Source organism: Balaenoptera borealis (genome assembly GCF_965194805.1).
Source record: "Balaenoptera borealis genome assembly, chromosome: 8".
Classification (NCBI taxonomy): Eukaryota; Metazoa; Chordata; class Mammalia; order Artiodactyla; family Balaenopteridae; genus Balaenoptera; species Balaenoptera borealis.
In genome coordinates, this window is record NC_138865.1 from 105,519,541 (window position 1) to 105,542,010 (window position 22,470).

Genomic DNA, 22,470 nt, shown 5'->3' on the forward strand with positions numbered 1-22,470 from the left:
GTAAAGTGCTGGCCAAATGTAAGAGATTACATTCTACTGACATCTAGCCTTTATTCTTCAATTCAAATTTTCATCTTTGGGGACTCAGAGAGGTAACAACATTAGGAGGAAAGCAAAGAAAAGATACTTTGTAATGGGGTCAGTAGCTCCCCCCTCCCCAACCTTCTCTACCCCATCTCTCCTCAGCCCTGTTCTCCAAGGTCAGCTTGTTTAAATGCAGACTTGAACTTCCCTGGAAATCAGTTTCATGTTCTTCTTACCCACAGTGCCACATGAGGGTAAGTGGTCATATTCCTGTGTCCACAGTATGCCTCCCTGTGCTTTTGTAGGCTGATGTAGCCACAACAGTTAGCACAATGCCTCGCACGTAACATTTGCACAAACAACATTTGTTGAAAATGAATTAAATTTATATAAATTAAGGAGACAGGATTTGGGATCCAGTTCTGTCTCTGGGTCAGCGTGGCCTTCGGTAAGCTACTCCTCTCACCTAAACCTCAGTTTCTCACTTGTCAGAAAGGAGATTTCTCAGGCCTCTTCCAGCTTAAGGTTACAGCTATAGTGTAGTGAACAGAGATCTGAACTGGGAGTCAGTAAAGCAGGGTTGGGGGTTCAGATCTGCCACTAACTCATGGTAGAGAAGTCATTTCCCCTCTTTGTGCCTCAGTTTTCTCACCTGTACTACGGGATGATTTGTAAGTACCCAGCTCCCATTCTACAGTCCTGAATTTCTAGAATATTTTATTGTAGGTCTATTTGGAGTTCAAGGTCAAGGTCTTTAAGGAGTATTCGATGTGATGAAAAAACAGTGTGTTTCCTCTTATCCTGAAGTGGCCACATTTCAGTGGTGGCCTCTCGGAGCTTATTGGATGAAATCTCCCATAATACTGCAAAGTAATAATGATCACTAATATTGCATGTAATCATTAAAGTAAGTAGCATATTACTCTCGATTCAGATGTTATCTTTTATTTTTTATTATTTTTTTTTAGTTTTATTGATCTTCGCAATTGTTTTCTTTGTTTCTATTTCATTTATTTCTTCTCTGATCTTTATGATTTCTTTCCTTCTGCTAACTTTGGGTTTTGTTTGTTCTTCTTTCTCTAGTTCCTTTAGGTGTAAGGTTACATTGGTTATTTGAGATTTTTCTTGTTTCTTGAGGTAGGCTATAAAGTTTATAGGTAGGCTATAAACATCCCTCTTCGAACTGCTTTTGCTGCATCCCATAGGTTTTGGATAGTCGTGTTTTCACTGTCATTTGTCTGTAGGGATTTTTTGATTTCCTCTTTGATTTCTTCAGTGATCTCTTGTTTATTTAGTAACGTATTGTTTAGCCTCCATGTGTTTATGTTTTTTACGTTTTTTTCCCCGTAACTGATTTCTAATCTCATAGCATTGGGGTCAGAAAAGATGCTTGATATGATTTCAATTTTCTTAAATTTACTGAGGCTTGATTTGTGACCCAAGATGTGATCTATCCTGGAGAATGTTCCGTGCGCACTTGAGAAGAAAGTGTAATCTGCTGTCTTTGGATGGAGTGTCCTATAAATATCAAATAAATCTATCTGGTCTGTTGTGTCATTTAAAGTTTGTGTTTCCTTACTAATTTTCTGTTTGGATGAGCTGTCTGTTGGTGTTAGTGAGGTGTTAAAGTCCCCCACTATTATTGTGTTACTGTCGATTTCCTCTTTTATAGCTGTTAGCAGTTGCCTTATGTATTGAGGTGCTCCCATGTTGGGTGCATATATATTTATAATTGTTATATCTTCTTGGATTGATCCCTTGATCATTATGTAGTGTCCTTCCTTGTCTCTTGTAACATTCTTTATTTTAAGGTCTATTTTATCTGATATGAGTATTGCTACTCCAGCTTTCTTTTGATTTCCATTTGCATGGAATATCTTTTTCCATTCCCTCACTTTCAGTCTGTATGTGTCCCTAGGTCTGAAGTGGGTCTCTTGTAGACAGCATATAGATGGGTCTTGTTTTTGTATCCATTCAGCCAGCCTGTGTCTTTTGGTTGGAGCATTTAATCCATTCACGTTTAAGGTAATTATCGATATGTATGTTCCTATGACCATTTTCTTAATTGTTTTGGGTTTGTTTTTGTAGGTCCTTTTCTTCTCTAGTGTTTCCCACTTAGAGAAGTTCCTTTAGCATTTGTTGTAGAGCTGGTTTGGTGGTGCTGAATTCTCTGAGCTTTTGCTTGTCTGTAAAGCTTTTGATTTCTCCATCAAATCTGAATGAGATCCTTGCCGGGTAGAGTAATCTTGGTTGTAGGTTCTTCCCTTTCATCACTTTAAGTATCTCATGACACTCCCTTCTGGCTTGTAGAGTTTCTTCTGAGAAATCAGCTGTTAACCTTATGGGAGTTCCCTTGTATGTTATTTGTCGTTTTTCCCTTGCTGCTTTCAATAATTTTTCTTTGTCTTTAATTTTTGCCACTTTGATTACTATGTGTCTCAACGTGTTTCTCCTTGGGTTTATCCTGTATGGGACTCTCTGCGCTTCCTGGACTTGGGTGGCTATTTCCTTTCCCATGTTAAGGAAGTTTTCGACTATAATCTCTTCAAATATTTTCTCTGATCCTTTCTCTCTCTCTTCACCTTCTGGGACCCCTATAATGCGAATGTTGTTGCGTTTAATGTTGTCCCAGAGGTCTCTTAGGCTGTCTTCATTTCTTTTCATTCTTTTCTCTTTAGTCTGTTCCGCAGCAGTGAATTCCACCATTCTGTCTTCCAGGTCACTTATCCGTTCTTCTGCCTCAGTTATTCTGCTATTGATTCCTTCTAGTGTATTTTTCATTTCAGTTATTGTGTTGTTCATCTCTGTTTGTTTGTTCTTTAGTTCTTCTAGATCTTTGTTAAACATTTCTTACATCTTCTCGATCTTTGCCTCCATTCTTTTTCCGAGGTCCTGGATCATCTTCACTGTCATTATTCTGAATTCTTTTTCTGGAAGGTTTCCTATCTCCACTTCATTTAGTTGTTTTTCTGGGGTTTTATCTTGTTCCTTTGTCTGGTACATAGCTCTCTGCCTTTTCATCTTGTCTACCTTTCTGTGAATGTGGTTTTTGTTCCACAGGCTGTAGGATTGTAGTTCTTCTTGCTTCTGCTGTCTCCAGATGTTATCTTTTAGCTAAGAGTCTGCTGATGCTTTAGCAAGACAAATGAAGGCAAAGAGGGACTACTATTTGAGCAGATGTGTGACTATGGGCCAGTGCCTCAACCTCCCTGAGCCTCCGTCTCCTCATCTGTGAATGTTTCTCTGCTCACATCACATGGTTGTTGTAAAGATCACCTAAGATAATGGATGTGAAAATGTGCTGTAAACTGTTAAGCTCTCTGCAAACACAAGGCATTGCCATTATGGGAACAAAAAGCAAATAGCACATGAATATTTCACAAGCATGGACTGGGACAGATTATTTGTAAAGTATTCCCATCTTATGGGGTTTTATAAGTACACACACCCTCTCCTTATTACGAACTTTCTAATAATCTCTTTCCAAATCTTATCTTCAAACTCCCTTTGTCTCTCCCATCATTTCTTCTTAATGTCTCCTTACTTTCATAGCTATTTATTACTGAACTCTGGGTCCCATTTGGGGAGGTGGTTAGAAAAATACACATATATATATTTAGTAGAGAGACAAACAAAATGAAGCCAGGACACCTCAATTCTAAACTAAGATATTAAAAATTATACATCTTCTTTGTAGGTCTGTTAGAGCTGTTCATATTAGCGGTACTTAGTCTAAAATTAAGTTTCATATCCCATCCCCATATGTAGCATCACATCCATTCACAATGTGGCATTAATGTGAGGGCAGGAAGAAATGAAACAGGCTCGGGTGCAATTTTTTTCTTTTTTTTTTTTTCTTAAAAAAAAAGTAGAAGAGTTTTACAAAGCCCTTTGGGGTCTCTCTTGGCTAAAAAGGAAATCCTTTTGCCATTAAGAAAAGCAAGCTTGCTAGCTGCAAGATCATGATGAGGGTAAGCATTAATTAAGTCTAACTGTGAGAGAATAATTATGTACACATAGCCGTCAGGGCAAGTTGTCACTACCCAGTAACAAAGTTGGATACAAACTCCATCAGCAGAACTGTTAGGCGGCTGTTAAAAGGATATAAATGTGTCCCAAAAGGATCATTTCATTTGGGGGTGGGGGAATTGGATTGCAAAGGATTAATGAGGCGAGGGGTTTGTGTTTTCAACTGGATGTAAAATGCAAACTGAGTAAGTTGTGATATCATCATTTAACCTTAATGTTTAGCTGCACTTGGATTTCTAACACGTGGTGAGGACAATTAGACCTTGTACATCAAACCAACATTTTCCATCCTGAAATGAGATAAAAGGCTAGATATTTTTAAGCTGCACTGTGCAAAAGTTTACAACAAAATCATGAAATCTAATTGACACAGACGACATATTCTTAATAATAATCAGGCAAGAAAATGAATGCAAATCCCACTAGGGTGATTAGGGGATTCAAAAGGGTCTGTTTTTGTGGCTGACTTTATTTCTGCCAAATTTCAGTCTAACCTCTGAGGCCTGTGTATGTGCAGAGACCCCACACAGGTGATGTGAAAGCAGGTTTGGAGGCAGGCACTGAAAAGAGAGATAGCTACAATGTGGGAGAAAGGACATCAGTGCTGGAAGCAGACAGATCTAAGCTGACATCCTTGACTCCATCACCGACTTGACCACATGAGCTTGGGCAACATACTTCATGTCTCTGAACATCGATTTCTTTTGCAAAATAAGGGTTAAAGAAAGCTGGTTACAAGAATACATTTGAAAGCACCTGGAACAGTGACTGGCACAAGGCAGGTGGCCAATTATTGCTACTGTTTCCTACCAGATATATGTCCTAAAGTAGGAAATAGAATAACAGCAAACTACACCCTCAGGATCTGCTCCTCTGGACTTGGCAGGGGGATCTGCTCTTCCTCATCTTGGCTGGGGAAGTCACAGGCAGGGATGATGGTTTCTAGCCAAGGCAAGGAAGAAGAAGCCTGGCTGGTTTTACCTTAGGCTTGGTGGACAACTATGACAGCCAACACCAAGGTCATTTCCTCCAGTGCACTTACAACAGTCTGTAATCATTGTACCCGTATGCTTTCTTGCTTGATCGATAACCTGTCTGTTTCCTCCTACATACATTGACCCCCACAGGGGTAGGGACCTCGTATACCCAGTTTTCTGCTGAAGTCTCAGGACTCTGCATGGTGTCTCATACTTGGGAGGCACTCAGTTGAAAGAATGATGACAGTAAGGTTGGAGGCCCTGGGCAGGATAATCGCAGGAGGGGCTAGAATCCAAGAAATGGGAATCAGCAGCAGGATCGCTAGGGAGCAGTTAGGAAGAGTCTCATCCTATGGCAGGAATGATGATGCCATAGTGATGATCTGACTTCTCTGGCTGTGTTGGGACCAAAGAAGCCGATCTACATCAGAATGAGGCCAGAGATAAGTCAGGCGGAGAAAGACAAGTAGTGTATGATATCACTTATATGTGAAACCTAAAAAAAGACAACACACCAGTGACTATAACAAAAAAGAAACAGACTCACAGATAGAGAACAAACTAGTCGTTACCAGTGGGGACAGGGATGGGGGAGGGGCAAGATAGGGGTAGAGATATAAGAGGTATAAACTATTACGTATAAAATAAATAAGATATTATTTATAATATTAATTACCAGTGTAATTATCTAGTCTTAAGTTCTCAAGACCTTGCAGAGTTACTGCTATGCAATCCTGCTTAAAAGGGAAATGACTTCAAGACCTTTTCCCATCTTGGAATCTATAAAGGTTACTGCTAATGTCACATGATTCCATGAAGGGAATCACACTGACCCTTCTTCAGGCAACTCCTTGGGCAAGGTAACCAGACTGACACAGATATAGGAGGTCAGACACTACAGTTATTTCCTTCAAACCTTCACAACTAGATCATATAGAGGTAATCTAGAGAAAGCCCTTCTGGTTCCAGAAGCTATCCTGACAAAATGGACTATTTCTCTGGCCTGAGGAAAAATATGAGGAATATGGATTGAAACAAAATACTACTGCTTTGTTTTGACAGCGACTATTTTTCTGGAAGGGTTCTCCTTCAACCACAACCTCCCCTATACCCTATTCCCCCGCAAAAAGCAAAACCAAAACAAAATCAGTACACATAGATTGCTACTCCCTGCCTCTTTCAGAGGCACAAAAATGAATTCACATTTAGTCATAAATGTTGCAAAGAGTTATCACTGAAAATAAAATGAAATGTCAGGAAATTGGGCCAAAGCCAGAACATTCGGGTCATAAGATGTCAAGACCATTAACAGAATTTCTCAGTTCTTGAGAAAAATCTTTAAACTCTAATTCTTAGGGACAGAATTTTATATATGCCCATTTTATTGTATTTTTAATAGTACAGTTCAATTTGTCCATATTATTAGTAGCATTTTGCTTACTTGATCTAATAGGAAGATTTCTATAAAAAAATCTCCCACTTCGATTAGGTATCCATCTACTTGTTGTTCTACTTCAATTTTTTCTTTATATGTTTTGTGTTGTTTGCATATGTAAGTACAGATTTTATTTGTCTCCTGGTGAACCATTCCTTTTATGATTAATTAATGACACTCTTTATTCCTCACGATTTCTTGTTTCTTCTTGTTGTAAATTTTATTTTGTCATATACTTATACTTCTCCCAAAGCTTTCATTTGATTAGTATTTGCCTAGTATATATTTTTCTCTTCCTTCACTGTCAAACTTTTTGTGTCTTTATGTTTTAAGAAGTTCTTTGGTAAACAGCACATAAATAGATTTTGTGTAATATAATCTAGCTCTGAATTTTAATATGCAAATTATAGTTATTATGATTACTCATGCTTTAGGGCTTTTTTCTACCAAGTTATCTTTCATTTCTTCCTTGCTCCTGCTTTCTTTTTATTTTTATCCCATCCCATCCCACTGCCCACCTGGAGTCACCAAGACATCAGCTTCTAAACTCAAAGCTTAGGTTTTTGCATTTCCTCCTCATTCCTTACAACTGAGGAGTTGCCTTTCTTCATTTTTGAGATAAATTTGTGTTTCAAAAAAAAAAGTTATATTTTACCCAACCTGTGTGTGTGTCTATGTGTGTGTGTGTGTGTGTGTGTGTGTGTGTGTGTGTGTGTACGTAACAGGAAGAAGGCCCTTGCTGGCTTTCTTTCCACATAGGAACGGGAGCTTCTGTCATAAAAACACTTTTGTTTTTAAAAGTGTATATGCTAGAATTGGGGCTTTTCTCCAAAAATGTTGAAGCCCGATACATACATCTAGAATAGGAGCTTGATGAAAGAGGCCTGCCTGCACAGCGATATCCCTCTATGCCTGCTCGTCCCCTGAGCACCTATTTGGAGCACAGCTTAAAAACTCCTGCTGGACTTCCCTGGTGGTGCAGTGGTTAAGAATCAGCCTGCCAATGCAGGGGACATGGGTTCAAGCCCTGGGCCGGGAAGCTACCACATGCCGCGGAGCAACTAAGCCCGTGCACCACAACTACTAAGCCTGCGCTCTAGAGCCCGTGAGCCACAACTACTGAAGCCCGCATGCCTCAACTACTGAAGCCCGCGCGCCTAGAGCCCATGCTCCGCAACAAGAGAAGCCACCACAATGAGAAGCCTACGCACCGCAACAAAGAGTAGCCCCTGCTTGCCGCAACTAGAGAAAGCCTGCGTGCAGCAACGAAGACCCAACGCAGCCAAAAATAAAATTAAATTAAAAAAACAGACAAACAAACAACTCCTGCTAATGGCTTGTGAACTCTACCCCATATCCTCACTCTGGTTCACCATGTCTTTCTCAAACATAGGAAAACACAAAGCCTTCTCTTTGTAATCTTCTAAATGATTTACTCATTTGATTGCAGTTGAATTAGAAAAGAGAACAATCTGCCAGCTTCTAACTACGTGTTTTATCCAAATTCCCCAGTAGTCAATCCTTATGTACGTAATATGGCCTACATAATTTTACATGTTCAAATAGCATGAAACGAGGACAATTTTGTGGCATTCCATCTCTGGGTCTGCTAGTTTCTCTCTACGGCAGACAGAGAGGTCTCCCGCTCCACCATTTTCCACATCTACAAGCAAGCTGGATCAGATGAACTTGAGATTCACTTCCACCTTTGGTGGACTTAGAGAACACAAGGAATTGTTTCCCCTCTGTTGTGTGCCTAGGAGCCTGGGGCAACAGTGGCTCTGGGACATTAAGGATTCGCCTCAAATCACAAATCACACAGCAATTTGATAGTCATGGGGGGGTGCTGGATCTAGGATTCTCTGAGTCCAAATGTGAGATGCTCCCTTATGCCAGGGATTGTGGGCCAAATGTGGCCCACTGCCTGTTTTTGTATGGCCCAGGAGTTAAGAATGGCTTTTACGTCTTTAAGTGGTAAAAACAAATCAAAAGAAGAATATATTAAGACGTGAAAATGATATGAAATTCACATTTTAGTGTCAAATAAATTCCATTCTTCTCAGTAGTAGAACTTTGCTACAAAAAATGGTACTTGATTATTATTATATTTTAAATTTCATCAATAAAAATCTGTGGAAAAGTTTTTCTCATCGTATAGGTGCCTACATACTATCTTGAAGTTTGCCTCTTGGTCAGAAAGGCCTAAAATATTTTCTATCTGGCCCTTTACTGAAGCATTTTACTGACCTTGCAATAGACCAAAAGCCCTTGCAAGGATGGAGCCAGGATGCAAATCTACCGCCCTTCCATACGCCACAAGCCAGGCTGTATCTAACAATGGCTTGATATCATGAAGTCTTTAGCACTGTTAAAGAGGGACAAAGTAGCAGAGGTTAAAAAAAAAAAAAAAAAGTATAGTCTTTAGATCAGCTATTACAAGGATTAGAATCAAGGATCTGGTTCTCCCATGACCAGATGTGCCACATCATAAAGTTTCCTTCATCTATATGAGTCTCAACTTTTCCATCAGCAAATTAGAAGTAATTATGCTGAGGTTGTGAGGATCAGCTCAAGCTTTAGCATAAAATAGAGGCTTCGTAAAATATGAGTACTTGTAGGTTACAAAAGTCATCCTAATATTTTGCCCCTTCTTCAAGAGATGAACTCTGTTTCTTTACCCTTTGTGTCTAAGATGGCCTCACAACTTGCTTGTGAGCAAGTGAATGAAGTAGAAAGGATGAAGTGTGTCTTCTGAGCTTAAGCCTCAAAAGGCCTTGCAGCTCTTGTCCTTTCTGCTTTTGGAACCCATGTGAGCCAGCCTTAGAGAGCTGGCTGACCACAGGTACCTGACTGAGGTCAGCTGAGCCTGCCCGATCCAGACCAGAACTGCCCAGCTGAGTCCAGGGCCAAATGCTTGACTTGAATTAAGAGCCAAATACGTGGTTTCTGTTTTAAGTCACCAAGTTTCAGGGTGTTTATTATGCAACAACTCTGACATGGTACTGTACCATTCTGATGAAAGAAATATCCTAGAGTTATATCCCCAGGCCCCGCCAAGACCTGGTCCAGAGCCTTCTCTTAAGGCTGCCTGCAGTTGCCTCTCCACCCAGCCAGACCAGACAGAATTGACTGAGGGCCCCGTGACATATTTCAGACAGACAAGGAAAACCGCCTGGAGGAGACATGCACTTTTAGGAATGCGAACTTCTCTGAAAGACACATCAGGGAAGATTTATGGAGGCAGCTATGTGCTCTGACTATAAATCAGCTCTCCCGGGCCTCAGTCCAACCTGACCTGGGATCACTGGGCTGTGGTAGTACTGGCCCTGGCAGCACCTCCTGGAAGCAGCATGTGGTCCAGGAAAGGAAAGCCAGAGCCCCAGGGAAAAGGCTCCCTGTTCAAACCTGCATGTTATTCCGTCTTTGAAGGTGCCAAGGCTATGATTCCAGGATGCTGCTAATCTACAGTGTGCTTTAAAAAAGGATTTCAATAAGTATTCTAGCACATTCTCACAACAGCCTTGAGGAACAAGAATAGCAGATATCACCACATCTCCAGGTGCTGTGGATGGAATCCCGAGAAAATTAATTAATTTCTCTGAGGACCCACTGAACTTAAGAGCTGGGGTTCAAATCAGGGTTTTCTGACTCCAAATACTGGACTTTTCACTCGACAACAACGCTTGCCAATCAGATTTATAGTCAAAGACCATGTGAGGTGGAGGAGATCTGCGGAAATTATCTAGCCCATCACCTTTGCTTTCCAAATGAACAACAACAAAGATTTATTACGTACTTATTAGGTTTCGTGTGGCCTGCTGAGCCCTTTACATACATTAAGTCTAATCCTCCCAGCCTCCCTATGAGGTGGCCGAGTGTATGATTTACAAATTAGGTAATGACAATTTAGCACAAGTTACTTTCAAAAGTTGAGGGAGTCAGAGGCAGAACTGCGCTGTCGATCCTCATCTATCTGATTCCAGAACCTGAGCTCGTTTCCACAGAGCCACACAGCTTCTTAGATGGGGGCAATGATGCCTGGAGAGTGGAAAGTCGTGTCCAAGATCACACAGCCCATGTGATTAACCTAGTCTACTAATGCATCAAGCATTAACTGAGTGTCTGCTATTTGTCAGGACTAGTCTAGTCAATGGAAGCACAGGCATGACCTGTACATAGTCACTGTGTTTCAGGAGATTAATTAAGGGAGAAGAGAAGTGGCCTTAAATTACTCTCATAAAAGGTAATAAGTGACAAACATCATAAGAAAGATAGAGAAGAGGTTATCGAAGTTTGGAGAAAGTATGCATGACTTTCATGTGGGAAAAATTTGGAAAGACTTCCCAAAGAAAGTAGCTTTAAGGTTTTGTTTGGAAGGAAGAGTAGGGTTTGGGGCATGTGGCGATGGAGAGAGGGAGGAAAATCAAGCAGGAGAAATGTCACAGAGGTAGAGAGGCAAGGGGTTATTTCATCATAGATTTAGGGCTAGACTCTAGGTAGCTGGGGTCTATCCAGTCTTCTTTCTATCCCTGTAACTATCTCATGGTTTCAAGTTGAATGCCATTTTGATTATGCAGTTTCAAAACTACCTTTGGCAAAAGGGGGAGTGAGCTCCACCCAAAACTCCTTGGTAGGAGGGGTATGCTATTAAGGGGGCACAGGGAACAAAGATGGAAACCAAAGAAATAAAGACGTATCTGGTTGGCTGTCGTTTTAATGGTTAAGCGCAGCAACAATCCAATAAGGCAAATAATTTAAAGCCCTTAATATTTATGAATATTTTTCTCCAACTAAGTGAATAATCCATAGCTACTTACTAGTAAAGAGTACACACACACACCACATAAACCTGCATTCTAAAGGACAGTGTCCCCCAGTAAAAGAGCACATCAAGGCTTATCTATCGGGGAGGATAAAGAAGCCAGAATGTGCCTCTCTTCCCAGCGTGGGGACGCAGCTGGGGATTGTGGGAGTGATATCCAGAGCCTGGCTCTGATGGAGATTCTGATTCCTGCCCACTTCACCAGCACTCGCTTTGTTCACAGTTTTCCCCAGATATTCCCATAATGCCCTGCACAGTGTCACTCACATGTTACCTTTGCATATTTCTTTCTTCTGCTAGCAATACCTTCCCAATCTCTCTCCGCAGTTGATACCACTGCATTCTTCAAGGGCTACTTCCACAGTGAAGCCTTCTTTAGTTATTCCCCCAGCTTTGTAAACACCCCAGGCCAGCTCCCACCACCTTCCTATGCATTCCTTGTGGTGCAAATGTCTAATCACCTACTTCATTCACTAAATGATGAAGTGCTGGTTGGCAGGGATCTGGGTGGCACATCCTACATTTGTATGACTTAGCGAAAAAAGCTGGGTGAGTGCCTTTCAGATGCACAGAACACTGGACAGTGGCATAACCACTGGGTTTGCTGCTCCTCAGGTCATAGAACTGGCTCTCTGGGGCCAGAGGGAGCTTGTAGGGGGGCAGTCCTGACTCTTTGTTAAGCTAAGAAACAGAGATACCTCACTTTCCAGAACCTTGTAGCTCCTGATCCACCCTCACAGAAGCACTGATGATACAGGAACACCTACCAATGCAAGAGAACTACAACCTCTTCCTTCCAGTATCTAGACTAGGCTGATACAATTTCACAGCTCAAAGATCTTAGCCAGGCTAGCTAAGACAAAAACTATAGTCATCTGGGAACTGAAATATGGGCTCTGTCTAGGCTCTGAATTCACAATTCTACAGTCTATTAGCTGGATACACTTGGGCAAGTCACTTAACCTACCTAAGCTTGAATTTCCTGTTTTGTAGAATAGGGATAATTATAGTCCTTACCTTATGGGATGTGGGGAGCTTTTAAATGAGATAATATATGATGAGTATAGTACTGAGAACACACTAAATGCTCAGTAAGTGCTAGTTGCACCACATCTTCTTAACCCTTTGTATTCCATGAAGCTCCCAACTAGCTTCTTTTATTCATCCAGGCATTCATGCATCCATCCACCTATTCGTATATTCTCCCATTCAGCCAATTGCTATTCTATGCCAGTTCTATGTTAGGCATTTGGTCTTCAGAGAGACATAAATCACTGTCCTTTCCATCATGGGACTGTCAGAGATGATGAGGGAAGCAGATGTGTCCCGTCATGAAGGCTGTGATAGAAAGCAGCACGGGGGCTACAAGTGCCCAAAGGAGCAGCTCACTCAGCCTGGATTAGGGCTGAGGGTGGGCTGGGGGGTGGGGTCTTCACAGAGAAAATCTTGAGACCAGAATTTGAAACATGAGTAGCAATCTGCTGCCTAGAGAAGAGAGGGAGGGGCTTTCAGGTAAAGGATGATCATTACACAGATTTGGAAACCAAGTCATTTTGGGGGAAGAGGAAAACGGACAGTGTGCTGGAGGCTGCAGAATACAGTGGCTTGGGGGGATTCAGAGGTAGGCTGGAGTCCAGGCTAGGAAGGAGCCTTGTGTAGCCGGCTCTGGCAACTTTCTAATCCTATTAAACAGTGTGCCCTAAATCCTACAGACTCTTCCTTCTAAAACTGGGTAAGTGTATCCTTAATGGGACATTGAAAAATAGAATGATGTTGACATTATCACTGTCATGAGAGTGATACTGACAAATGTAAAAGTAATAATAAAACAGTAGCCATAAGAGTAGTAAATAATAAAATAATAGAACACATGTTCCGTGTGCACCTTTTGCCTGTCTCTGTGCTCAGTGCTTTACAGGCATTATCTCTCTGGATCCTATGGAAACCTATTGAAGATGGTACCTTACTATCCTAGTATAATCAGCGAAAGTATGATTCTTCTTCTCGGGACATCGACATTACCTAAAGACTTGAGAAAATGTTAAATAATTTAACTGACAAATAATATAATCTAAACTAAAATAAATATGCACATATTACAGAATAGAATGGCATGGATTTTTTTTTAGACAGAATCTGGAATTTGGGGCTTATGATGATGTTTTATGAGCACAGCTGCAGACTGTTTGGGGGTGTGTGTTGATTTTCATCTGCCTCCAGGAAGACTTCACTGCAAAAGCCTCAAAAGCCCTCAGTGCAAGTGACAGAATATCAGGAAAATGTTCTAGGCAGGAGAGTGACATGGTCTGATTTAGTGTGTTTTCAAAAGATCACTTCACCCACCGGGGTGGAAGATGGATTTGGGGAAGAAGAGGCTGTCACAGGAATCTGGATGAGGGATGATGAAACCTTAACCAAGTCAGAGGCAACGGCCCGGGGAGGAGGGGATGGATTTGTGAGCTGCTGGAGGCCAGATTAGCGGGACCCTGATGGCAATGATTGAGGGTCAACCATGAGCCAGACACTGAGGGTCAACCATGAGCCAGGCACTGGACTAAGCATTTTGCAGGTTATTATCTCACACCCTACATGTGATTTCAGCATTATTAGCACTATTTTACAGATAGGAAAACTGAGGCTACAAACAGCTTCTTTGCTTATTAAAGATCAGTCAGTTAGCCAGTGGTGGAATTCAATTTCAAATATAAAGTCCCACTTTTTAAAGACCACTACCTAGACTGCATGAAACTCAGCAGCCTTTCCTCACATCCACAGAAACCTTCCTCTGCTTTATTTGAGAGCCAACACCTCCTCTTCACTACCTGTGGACCTGACTACCCAACAGCTGCCTCATAAAACGCTGTCACAGACAAGAGGACAGCACGGGGCCCTCCACCATTTTCCTCTGTCTGCCTGAGGACAGTTCACGTCAGCATCTGCCAGGTCTCTCAGGAGGAAGCCCTAACTACAAAACCACATTGGAGCTGATTTCAAGCATGTGCTCAGTTTCATGACACCGGTTCTCTGCTACCGTTCCATCTGCTGGGACCCGCTGAGCACCATGGGCCAGGCGCAGAGCCCAGTGAAGCAGAGAGAGGCCAGGTGTTCCCACCGTGGGCCAGAAGGCCCACGGCCACTTCAGCGGCAGGGGGAAGAGACAGTGAAAAGGCTGGGGATTTTGACCATGATAGCTGGGATCTCTGATGGTCAGTGGAAGCCAATGGAGCGCTTCCAAAACTGTGTTTCTATGGCTGCGTCTGTGTTGCCAGATGTTCACACATGTTCCAAGGGGAAAAAGAGGGTCTGTGGTCAACGTGGTTTTACAGATGATGAACTAAACAAATCTGCCCAGCTCTCTGCACTGCAGGACTTCCCAGGGTCTTTCACAGATTAAGATGCGTTTGGGAATTTCCAAGAGAAAGAGGGAGTGTGCGGAATTTCCAAAACAGTTATTGACCATGGGTTTCTTCTGTCCAAGAAAATCTTGAGGACATGTGGTGGAAAGTGTGTGCGTTGGGAAGTTTAGGACTGGCACGTACTAGCCTTTCTCTCTCTTGCAAAAACCTTATCCAATAGTGGCAGCAAAACCGTGAGCACAACGTTATTAAGCCATTTTGAAAACTGCTTTGACAGCAACCACTTGAGCACGTTTCATGTGCTATCCATCAATGAGTCTATCTCTAGGGGAAACAGGATCCCCTGGAGATCTGTACTGGGAGGTTTGATTTTATCCTGGATCCCTCTTCTACCATCAATTTGAAAGTTATAAAACGAAGCCACTTTTCCACAATCTTTGAGGTTAATGCACTCATTTATTCAACAAATATTTATTAAGCACTTTCTATGTATTAGGTTTATGAATATGAAGCTTACATTTTAGAGAGGAAAACAGTAAACAAGCAAACAAATAAAAGTGATTTTAGACCCTAATATTAGGGAAGGAGCGAAAAATGGTTATGTAACAGATAGTAGCAGGTTGGGGATGGAAAGGAGTAAAAGTCTGGGTACCCCCGTTTGGGTAGTCATGGACGACGGTTCTGAGGAGCTGACATTTGAGTTAGGAGCTGAAAGGTGAGAAGGGGCCAGCCAGGAGAGAATCTGGGGGACAAAAAGAGACATGGCAAGGAGAAGTACAGCACGTTCTCAGACCCTACACTGGGGCTCCATTCGCTGTGTTCCTGGAACATGATGAAAGTCATTGTGTCTGGAGCACAAGGAAATGCCAAGTGAGCGAAGAAGGCAGGGACAGATTCAGATGGAACAGAAGCTACAGGCCATGGCAAAGACTTTGGACTGTGTTCTAAAGATAACAGGAAACCACTGAAGAATTTTAAGCTGAACAGTGACCTTATCTTGTTTATATTTCTAAAAAGGTTACTCTGGCTTGCTTTGGGGAGAATCTCAAGGAGGGTATAGTCAGAAGCAGGAGATAAAAGGTGGCAGTGGTCATAATGGTGACAAAGAAAGGGAGGACAAAATGAATTTCTTCCTGTATCAGTTCTCTTAGTTCCCACCTAACTTATAAATTAAAATAACTTGATATTCAATTAGAGTCTGTCAAACAATAGATTTCATGAATTATCTAATTCTGCAATTCAAGAGGGGAAAACAGACTCCAAAGTGAAGGGCAAGTTTTATGCAAAAAAAAAGGTTCTACATGACATTGTTTATAATGGGCAAATAATTAGAAACAGCCCAAATGCCTTACAGTAGTGGCCACGTTAAGACAGTTATGGTACATAAAAGAGATTGTTTTTGGAAGAATTCATTGACATAAAAATGTTTAGGATATGACACTAAGGAAAAAAATTCAGATTGATAGTGAAGAGGAGGGAGGTTATGGACTTGGAGTCAAGTGTATTTATGGGGGCCGTATTTCTAGAGAGGATATGGGAAGGAGATTCTTGGTGAATATTGGAGCAATAAAGATGGCTAGTTAAAGCTGAGAGAAATTACAAGTGATCCTGAATGCCCAAGCCATGACAAATATAAGATAGCATTTATTCAGTTCCTAATACACATTAGCTCAGCACTCCAAGGTAGTCTATATCCATCATTTCATCAGATCCTTACAGCAATCCTCTGATGTAGGGATTGGCATCCCCATTCTACACAAGAGGAAACTGAGGCTCAGAGACATCCAGTGACTCTTCCAAAGCTAAGCAAGTTGAACTGACAGGGCTGGATTAGCACTCAGACATTGATGACCTCAAAACAACTTTTCTTTATCATTATACAATGGTTCAACCTGGGGTTTACCACGAGTTCCAAAAAGGAACTCCATCATCAAATTCTGCCTCGATTTATGATCTCACCTAAATGTGTAGATCTTGGTTTTTCACCGGATACAGGAATTCACAGGATTAAGACCTAGACATTATCTCAGCAAATAACAAGTGTCTACTATGTGTGCAGACATTGATTTAGACCCAGAAATTCAAAGATGATTCAAATAAGATATTTCCCGCCTTCAAAGAACACTGTCTAGCTAAGGAGAGAGACAGACAAAAGCAAATGATATTACACAAAAGTGAAGTCAGTGCTTAACACATGGATAAAGATGTGGGAGAATTCACACATGGGAGAATTCAGGGTGAACTGTGATGGTGACAGTCAGTGATGTGTTTGCCAATATACGTCACGCACGTTAAGCTTGGAAAGAAAGGTAGGGCTTCACCAGGATAGAACCTAATGGTTGATTAAAAAAGTCTGGGACTCAGACTGCTTAGTTCTTTCTGGCTCTGATAATTGCTAGGATGTTCCTTCGGGCAGGTGGCTGCAGCTTTCTGTGCCTCAGTGATATCATCTGTAAAATGGGCATCATCACCATACCTGTTTCATAGGGTTGCTGAGGATCAAATGAGATAAGATACGTACAGCATTTAGCCTGCTGCCTGGAGTACGTGTCAATAAATGCCAATGACTATTCATAGGGGCTAGGGAGGGGTTTTCACACAGAGAAACTGGCCTGGAAAGAAACGTGGAAGGGGGGGACACATGGATTTAGAAGAGTCAGCAGAGAGACTGGAGCTCTTTGGGGGCCTCAAATGCCGTTTCATAAGCACGAACACTTCTGAAGACCCTGGACAGCCACTGAACTTACAGGAGAAGGGAAATGACATAATCAAAATCAAGTTACAGGAACTAGAGAAGTAAAAGTCAAGAGGAAGAGTGACTGGCTGGAGACCACTTAGTGCACGGAAGGATAAAGACGACATTGGGAAAGCAGGCAATGGTGAGGGGGTTCGTCCCAGACACAAGGTCACGAGAAGGACAGAGAAGGAGACGACGATGACGATGATGATGATAATGATGATAACGTTGGGGAGGAGAGACAGGGAGAAGGATGAGGAAAAGGAGGAGGAGGGAAAAATCTACTTTTGATTGCACGCCGGCTGGGCACTGCGCTGAGATGTTACAGGAAGCTGGGCAGAGAGGAGTGGCTTGGGGAAGTGGAGGGACTGCCCAAGGTGACAGGGTTAGGTAACAGCAAAACCAAAATTTGAATCCAGTTCGGTCTAATACACAGGACTCCTGCTTTGACCGCTAGATTACTCAGGCTATTAAAGGGTGGGTCCAAACCCTGTTCTGTGATCCCAGTCTGAGGATGTTTTCCATGAGAACATCCTGGCTTTCTCACACTCTCCAAAGTGACACCAGCTACAACTTGAAGAGCATCTGCTGTACCCTGGTCCTGTGCTGGGCACTTTCCATAGACTGTTGCTAACCTTTTCAACCTCTCTGGAAGATGGACATCTCATTCCCGTTCTCAGATGAGGCAGCTGGGGCTCAGAGAGGTTAGCTTTACACCCAGGGACACAGGTCCTCTCGCTGCAAGGCCTCAGCTGAGATGACTTATCAGGGGGACAGTGGCGTGGGCTCTGTGAGCACAGGGAAGCAGGGGGAAGAGGGCATAGCTCTTCCTGGCACCTTAAGGACCTGTGCACAGCGGGCGGACATCCTGGCCAGAGGCTCTGGGAGGACCTACCTCGGGACCTGCTTCTCCTCTTCCGCCTCCCTGCCGAGGCACTGCGAGGCGCTGGCTGCAGCTGACCGATCTCGATGGGCGTGTTCGCACGGAAACTCTCCTTGAACTTCTGCATCAGGGACTCCACTGGCTCCTGCGTCGCCTCAGCTGCCGCTACGGGGTGGGCAACGGGGCTGAGGTTAGGGCTCGGCCCACCCTCAGCCCCTGGAGGACAGGACCTGGCCCCCCGGAGTGTCTGGAGCTCCCTCCTGGACCCAGTGATGACGCAGAAGCCATAGGGGCCAGTAGAGATGAATCTGCTGGCTTACGCATTTATTTCTTCAACACCGACTGTGTTCTCAAGGGTACTGCCCCAAGCCCTTGAGATATGATGGTGAAAGTTTGACACAATCCATGATTCAAGGAATCCATAGCTTGGTAGGACACATATCCAGGCATTTCCAACACTGTGCAATACTTCCGCGACAGTGGAGTACAGAGTACCAGAGGAGCACCAAGAAGGGTCAGCTCACCCATCCTGGGAGTCAAGGTAGGCTTCCTGGAGGAGGAGGCAATACCTCCACTGAGACCTTAAACAGGAGTAGGAATTAGCAAAGAAGATAGAATCAGGGTGGAGTTGCTGAAAAGATTTGGGATAAGAGAGTGCCCTGGGTGGACGGAGAGGCATGTGCAAAGATCTGAAGCCAGAAAGAACACGGTGCTTGAGTCACTGAAAGGAGTTCAGTGTGGCTGCAGTGGAGCCCGGGAAGAGCAGATGAGGCTGCAGAGGGCTGAGCACCTTGTAAGCCACCTTGCGGAGCTTGGATTTTATCCCAAAGGCAAAAGATGATCATTGAAAGGTTTTAAACAGGAAACTGGCATGTTCCAATTAAGCCCCTGTGATAACAATTACTAACCAGAGTATGGAGAATACACACAGAAGCAAGGACAAAGGTCTGTACAGAGGCTTTTGCAGGAGCCAGCCAGAGGCAATAATGCCTGAACCAGAACAGTGGCAATAAAGGTAGACGGCAGTACATGGGTCAAACAATATTTCAGGAGACAAAACTGCAGTGCAGTGATACGTAGATCACTTGGTAAAAGAGCCCCATTTTACTAAGGGAAATTGAAGTCCCACCCACCCCAAACAAGGCATACAACTAGCTCCAAGCTAGCAAGCGGTAGAGTCAAGCCTTCTAAATCCTACTCCAACATTCTTTTTGTTTCAATATCCTCCAAGGAGCTGCTGGTAGCCACATTTTCAGAAATTTCAAAATTGAGACTGGTAGAAAGTTATAGAGAATGGAGAGAGTGATGGCAGAAGGGCAGAGGGGAAAAAGGTAGAAGATAAAAGTAAAAAAAAAAAGCAGAAAAACTTGAGAAAGAAGGAGAGAGCCAACATAAAAGAAAAGGAGAGGAAATGAGAAAGAAGAAAAGAAGATTGGCTGAATGATCTCAGTGTCTTTGTTCTGAGAAATCTCCAAAGAGAGCCCTGACTTTGAAATCTTCAGACTCAACCCTCCCTCCACCTATGTCTCAAGAGGCTGGGAAAGTTCTTCAGTTTATGCTACTTGCTGTCTGATGACAAGGAATGGGATGTGTTAAAGATTCCTGTTTCTTTGATGAGCTTTTCCCAGAGTGGACAAAGAAGGCTTCTGAACATCCCAACACCAATTTTAAGGAGATCCTGTTTTCCCAGGAAAGTTTATCAGCTTAGACACACATGTGTCTGCAGGGTAGGTCATACCCAGAGGGCTGGTTTGGGTATTGGGCTCTGTGAGAAGCCTCATCTCTAGGGACATAGAGGGGCATCTGTGTTTGCTAAGGAAAAGATAATTGACAATACAAATGACCCTGTAGTAGTGTAACATACCTGCCTCTCTTGCTATCTGTCTCCCCAGGTATCTCAGTTAGGTCTACTTAAAGGTAAGCCAAGAAGAAAATCCCAAACATGGGCCCCCTACTCCAAGCCTAGGATACAGAACCCTCCAGCAAGAGGCTACAGTCTAATTCTGAGAAGCACTGTCATGCCCAATCCAGATGCTTTAAACCCAGAGAGGAGAGTGATTTGCACAAAATTGTAAGAGTTGGGCTAAACTGTGGTCAAAAGTCCAGAGCAAGCCACTGTCTGGAATCCTCCAAGGGAGGGACCCACACACATCTGTGAAAATTCACGCATTCATTTGTCTCCTCACTCATTCATTCACTCTACAGTATTTTCAGAAAATATGTCTTAGTCTGCTTGGACTTGTATAACAAAAATCATAGACTCGATAACATAAACAGGTCAGATTCTGGTTTGAAGACGGCTGCCTTCTCACTGTCTGCTCACGTGGCCTTTCCTTGGTGCATCCATGTTGGGGGAGGAGAGGGAGAGATGGAGACAGAGGGGGAGGGAGGGAGAGAGAAGTCTTTCTCTTCTTATAAGGACACCAATCCTATCAAATTGGGATCCCACCCATATGTTCTCATCTAATTTTAATTACCTATCAAAAACTCTATTTCCAAATACAGTCGCATTGGAGGTTAGGGTTTCAACATGTGAATTTTGGAGTACACAATTCAGTCTATAGCAGACTATATTTGGAGACAGGATCTTTAGGAGGTAATTAAGATTAAATGAGATCATAAAATCGGGGCCCTCATCTTATGGCACTGTGGCCTTAGAAGGAGAGTAAGATCTCCCCGTGAGGACACCAAGAGAAGGTAGCCATCTACAAGGCAAAAAGAGAGCCCTCACTAGAACCCAACCATGCTGACACCCTGATCTCGGTCTTCCAGCCTCCAGAACTGTGAGAAAGTAAATGTCTGTTGTTTAAGCCACACAGTCTGTGGCATTTTGCTCTGGCGGGTCTAGTAGACAAAGTCACAGTCACGTTGGGGGTTAAGGCTGACTTTCAGTCCATAGCAGGGTAAGATGGTGAAAACAACAACAAACAAAACCCCCTCGTGATGCTCACCATGTAGACAGGAAAACCAATAGTAATGAAATAAATGACAGAGAAATGTAAAATTTAAAACTGATGTATACCATAAAGGAGAGGTGAAAGATGATATAAGAGGCTCTAGGAGAGGAATATGACCTTGTCTAGGAAAACCATGGAAACTTGCTTCAAGGAAGTGAGCAGTTGTGACTAAGATCTGGAAAGAGTATGAGATAATCAGGTGACAAGGAAGCTGCGGGGGAGGGGGGAGGTGAAGAAAGCAAAGGAGTCAGAGGAAAGAGTCTAAATCAAGACCCCTCGGGGAGAGGGAATATGCAAGGGGCTGCAATCACCACAGGGGCTGAAATGCTGAAAGCAAGCAGTGTGAGATAATGCTAGAGAGGCAGGAAATCCTAATACTAACGCTAACCTTGACCCTCACCCTAACCCCCACCCTGACCCTAACTCTTCTGGGCCTTGTTAAGAATAGAACATACTGAAGGTTTTAGATAGGAAAGTGACTTGGTCAGATCTTCACTTAGAGAAGATCGCTCTGGCAGTAGAAAGGATGCACTGGAGAAGGACAGAAATGGAAGTGAGAAGACCAACTAGGAAGGTGGTACCACATTACAGAAGTCCTTGTAGGAGATGCTAGGTAGTAGAGGTGGAGATAGGGACAGAGCAGGAGAGAGAGTAGAGACAGAAATGTTAGAACAGTGGAGATAGAGCAGGGAGCACATTTGAGAGTTATTTTGTAGGTACCCCTCCCTGAGAATGTGGTGATTTATTGGAAAAGGGGGATAAGGGAGAGCGAGGTAGAGAGGATGGCTCCTGGCCTTCTGGCAACCACAGAAGCAGAACGATGGTACCTCTCAGTGAGAGGAGGGACACTGAAAGAGGAGTGAACTGAGTTTGGTTTTAGGTGAGAGCCCTTGGTGCCTCCCAGATGTCTACGTGGAGAGGTGTTGAGCAGACAGCAAGCTATGTGGGTCTCGCACTCACAGAGAGAACTGGACCCTGTGGAGGCCCCACACATGCGTTCTTTGGAACAGGCAGAGAGGCAGTGTGTGTAGTGGTGACGCATGTTAGCTTCTGGCACAGTGGAGGCTACGGAACATGTATCCATTCCTGATCTGCACTGCCTGATCTCCCTTTGCACCCCCAGATCCGTCTTCCACCCACAGGTTCATTCTGCCCCACTCTATGGCCTGGAGGCAGACCCTCAAGGGGCTATTTCACAGATCTTTCTTATCTGGCTACTAGTTGAGTTTGCCCAGGGAGATGCTCTGGCA

The 22,470-nt window shown here is 43.1% G+C and overlaps 1 protein-coding gene across 2 annotated transcripts in view; it reads right to left on the bottom strand.

Annotated features, from left to right (window-relative positions):
- The window catches only part of ASTN2 (astrotactin 2), an 898,930-nt gene that overhangs the window by 605,312 nt on the left and 271,148 nt on the right, over positions 1 to 22,470 (bottom strand). For both annotated transcript variants that reach the window (XM_082402209.1, XM_082402208.1), the window contains exon 4: positions 18,276 to 18,428. In XM_082402209.1, coding sequence (XP_082258335.1) covers positions 18,276 to 18,428 — 153 coding nt within the window. The remainder of the gene's footprint in view (positions 1 to 18,275; positions 18,429 to 22,470) is intronic.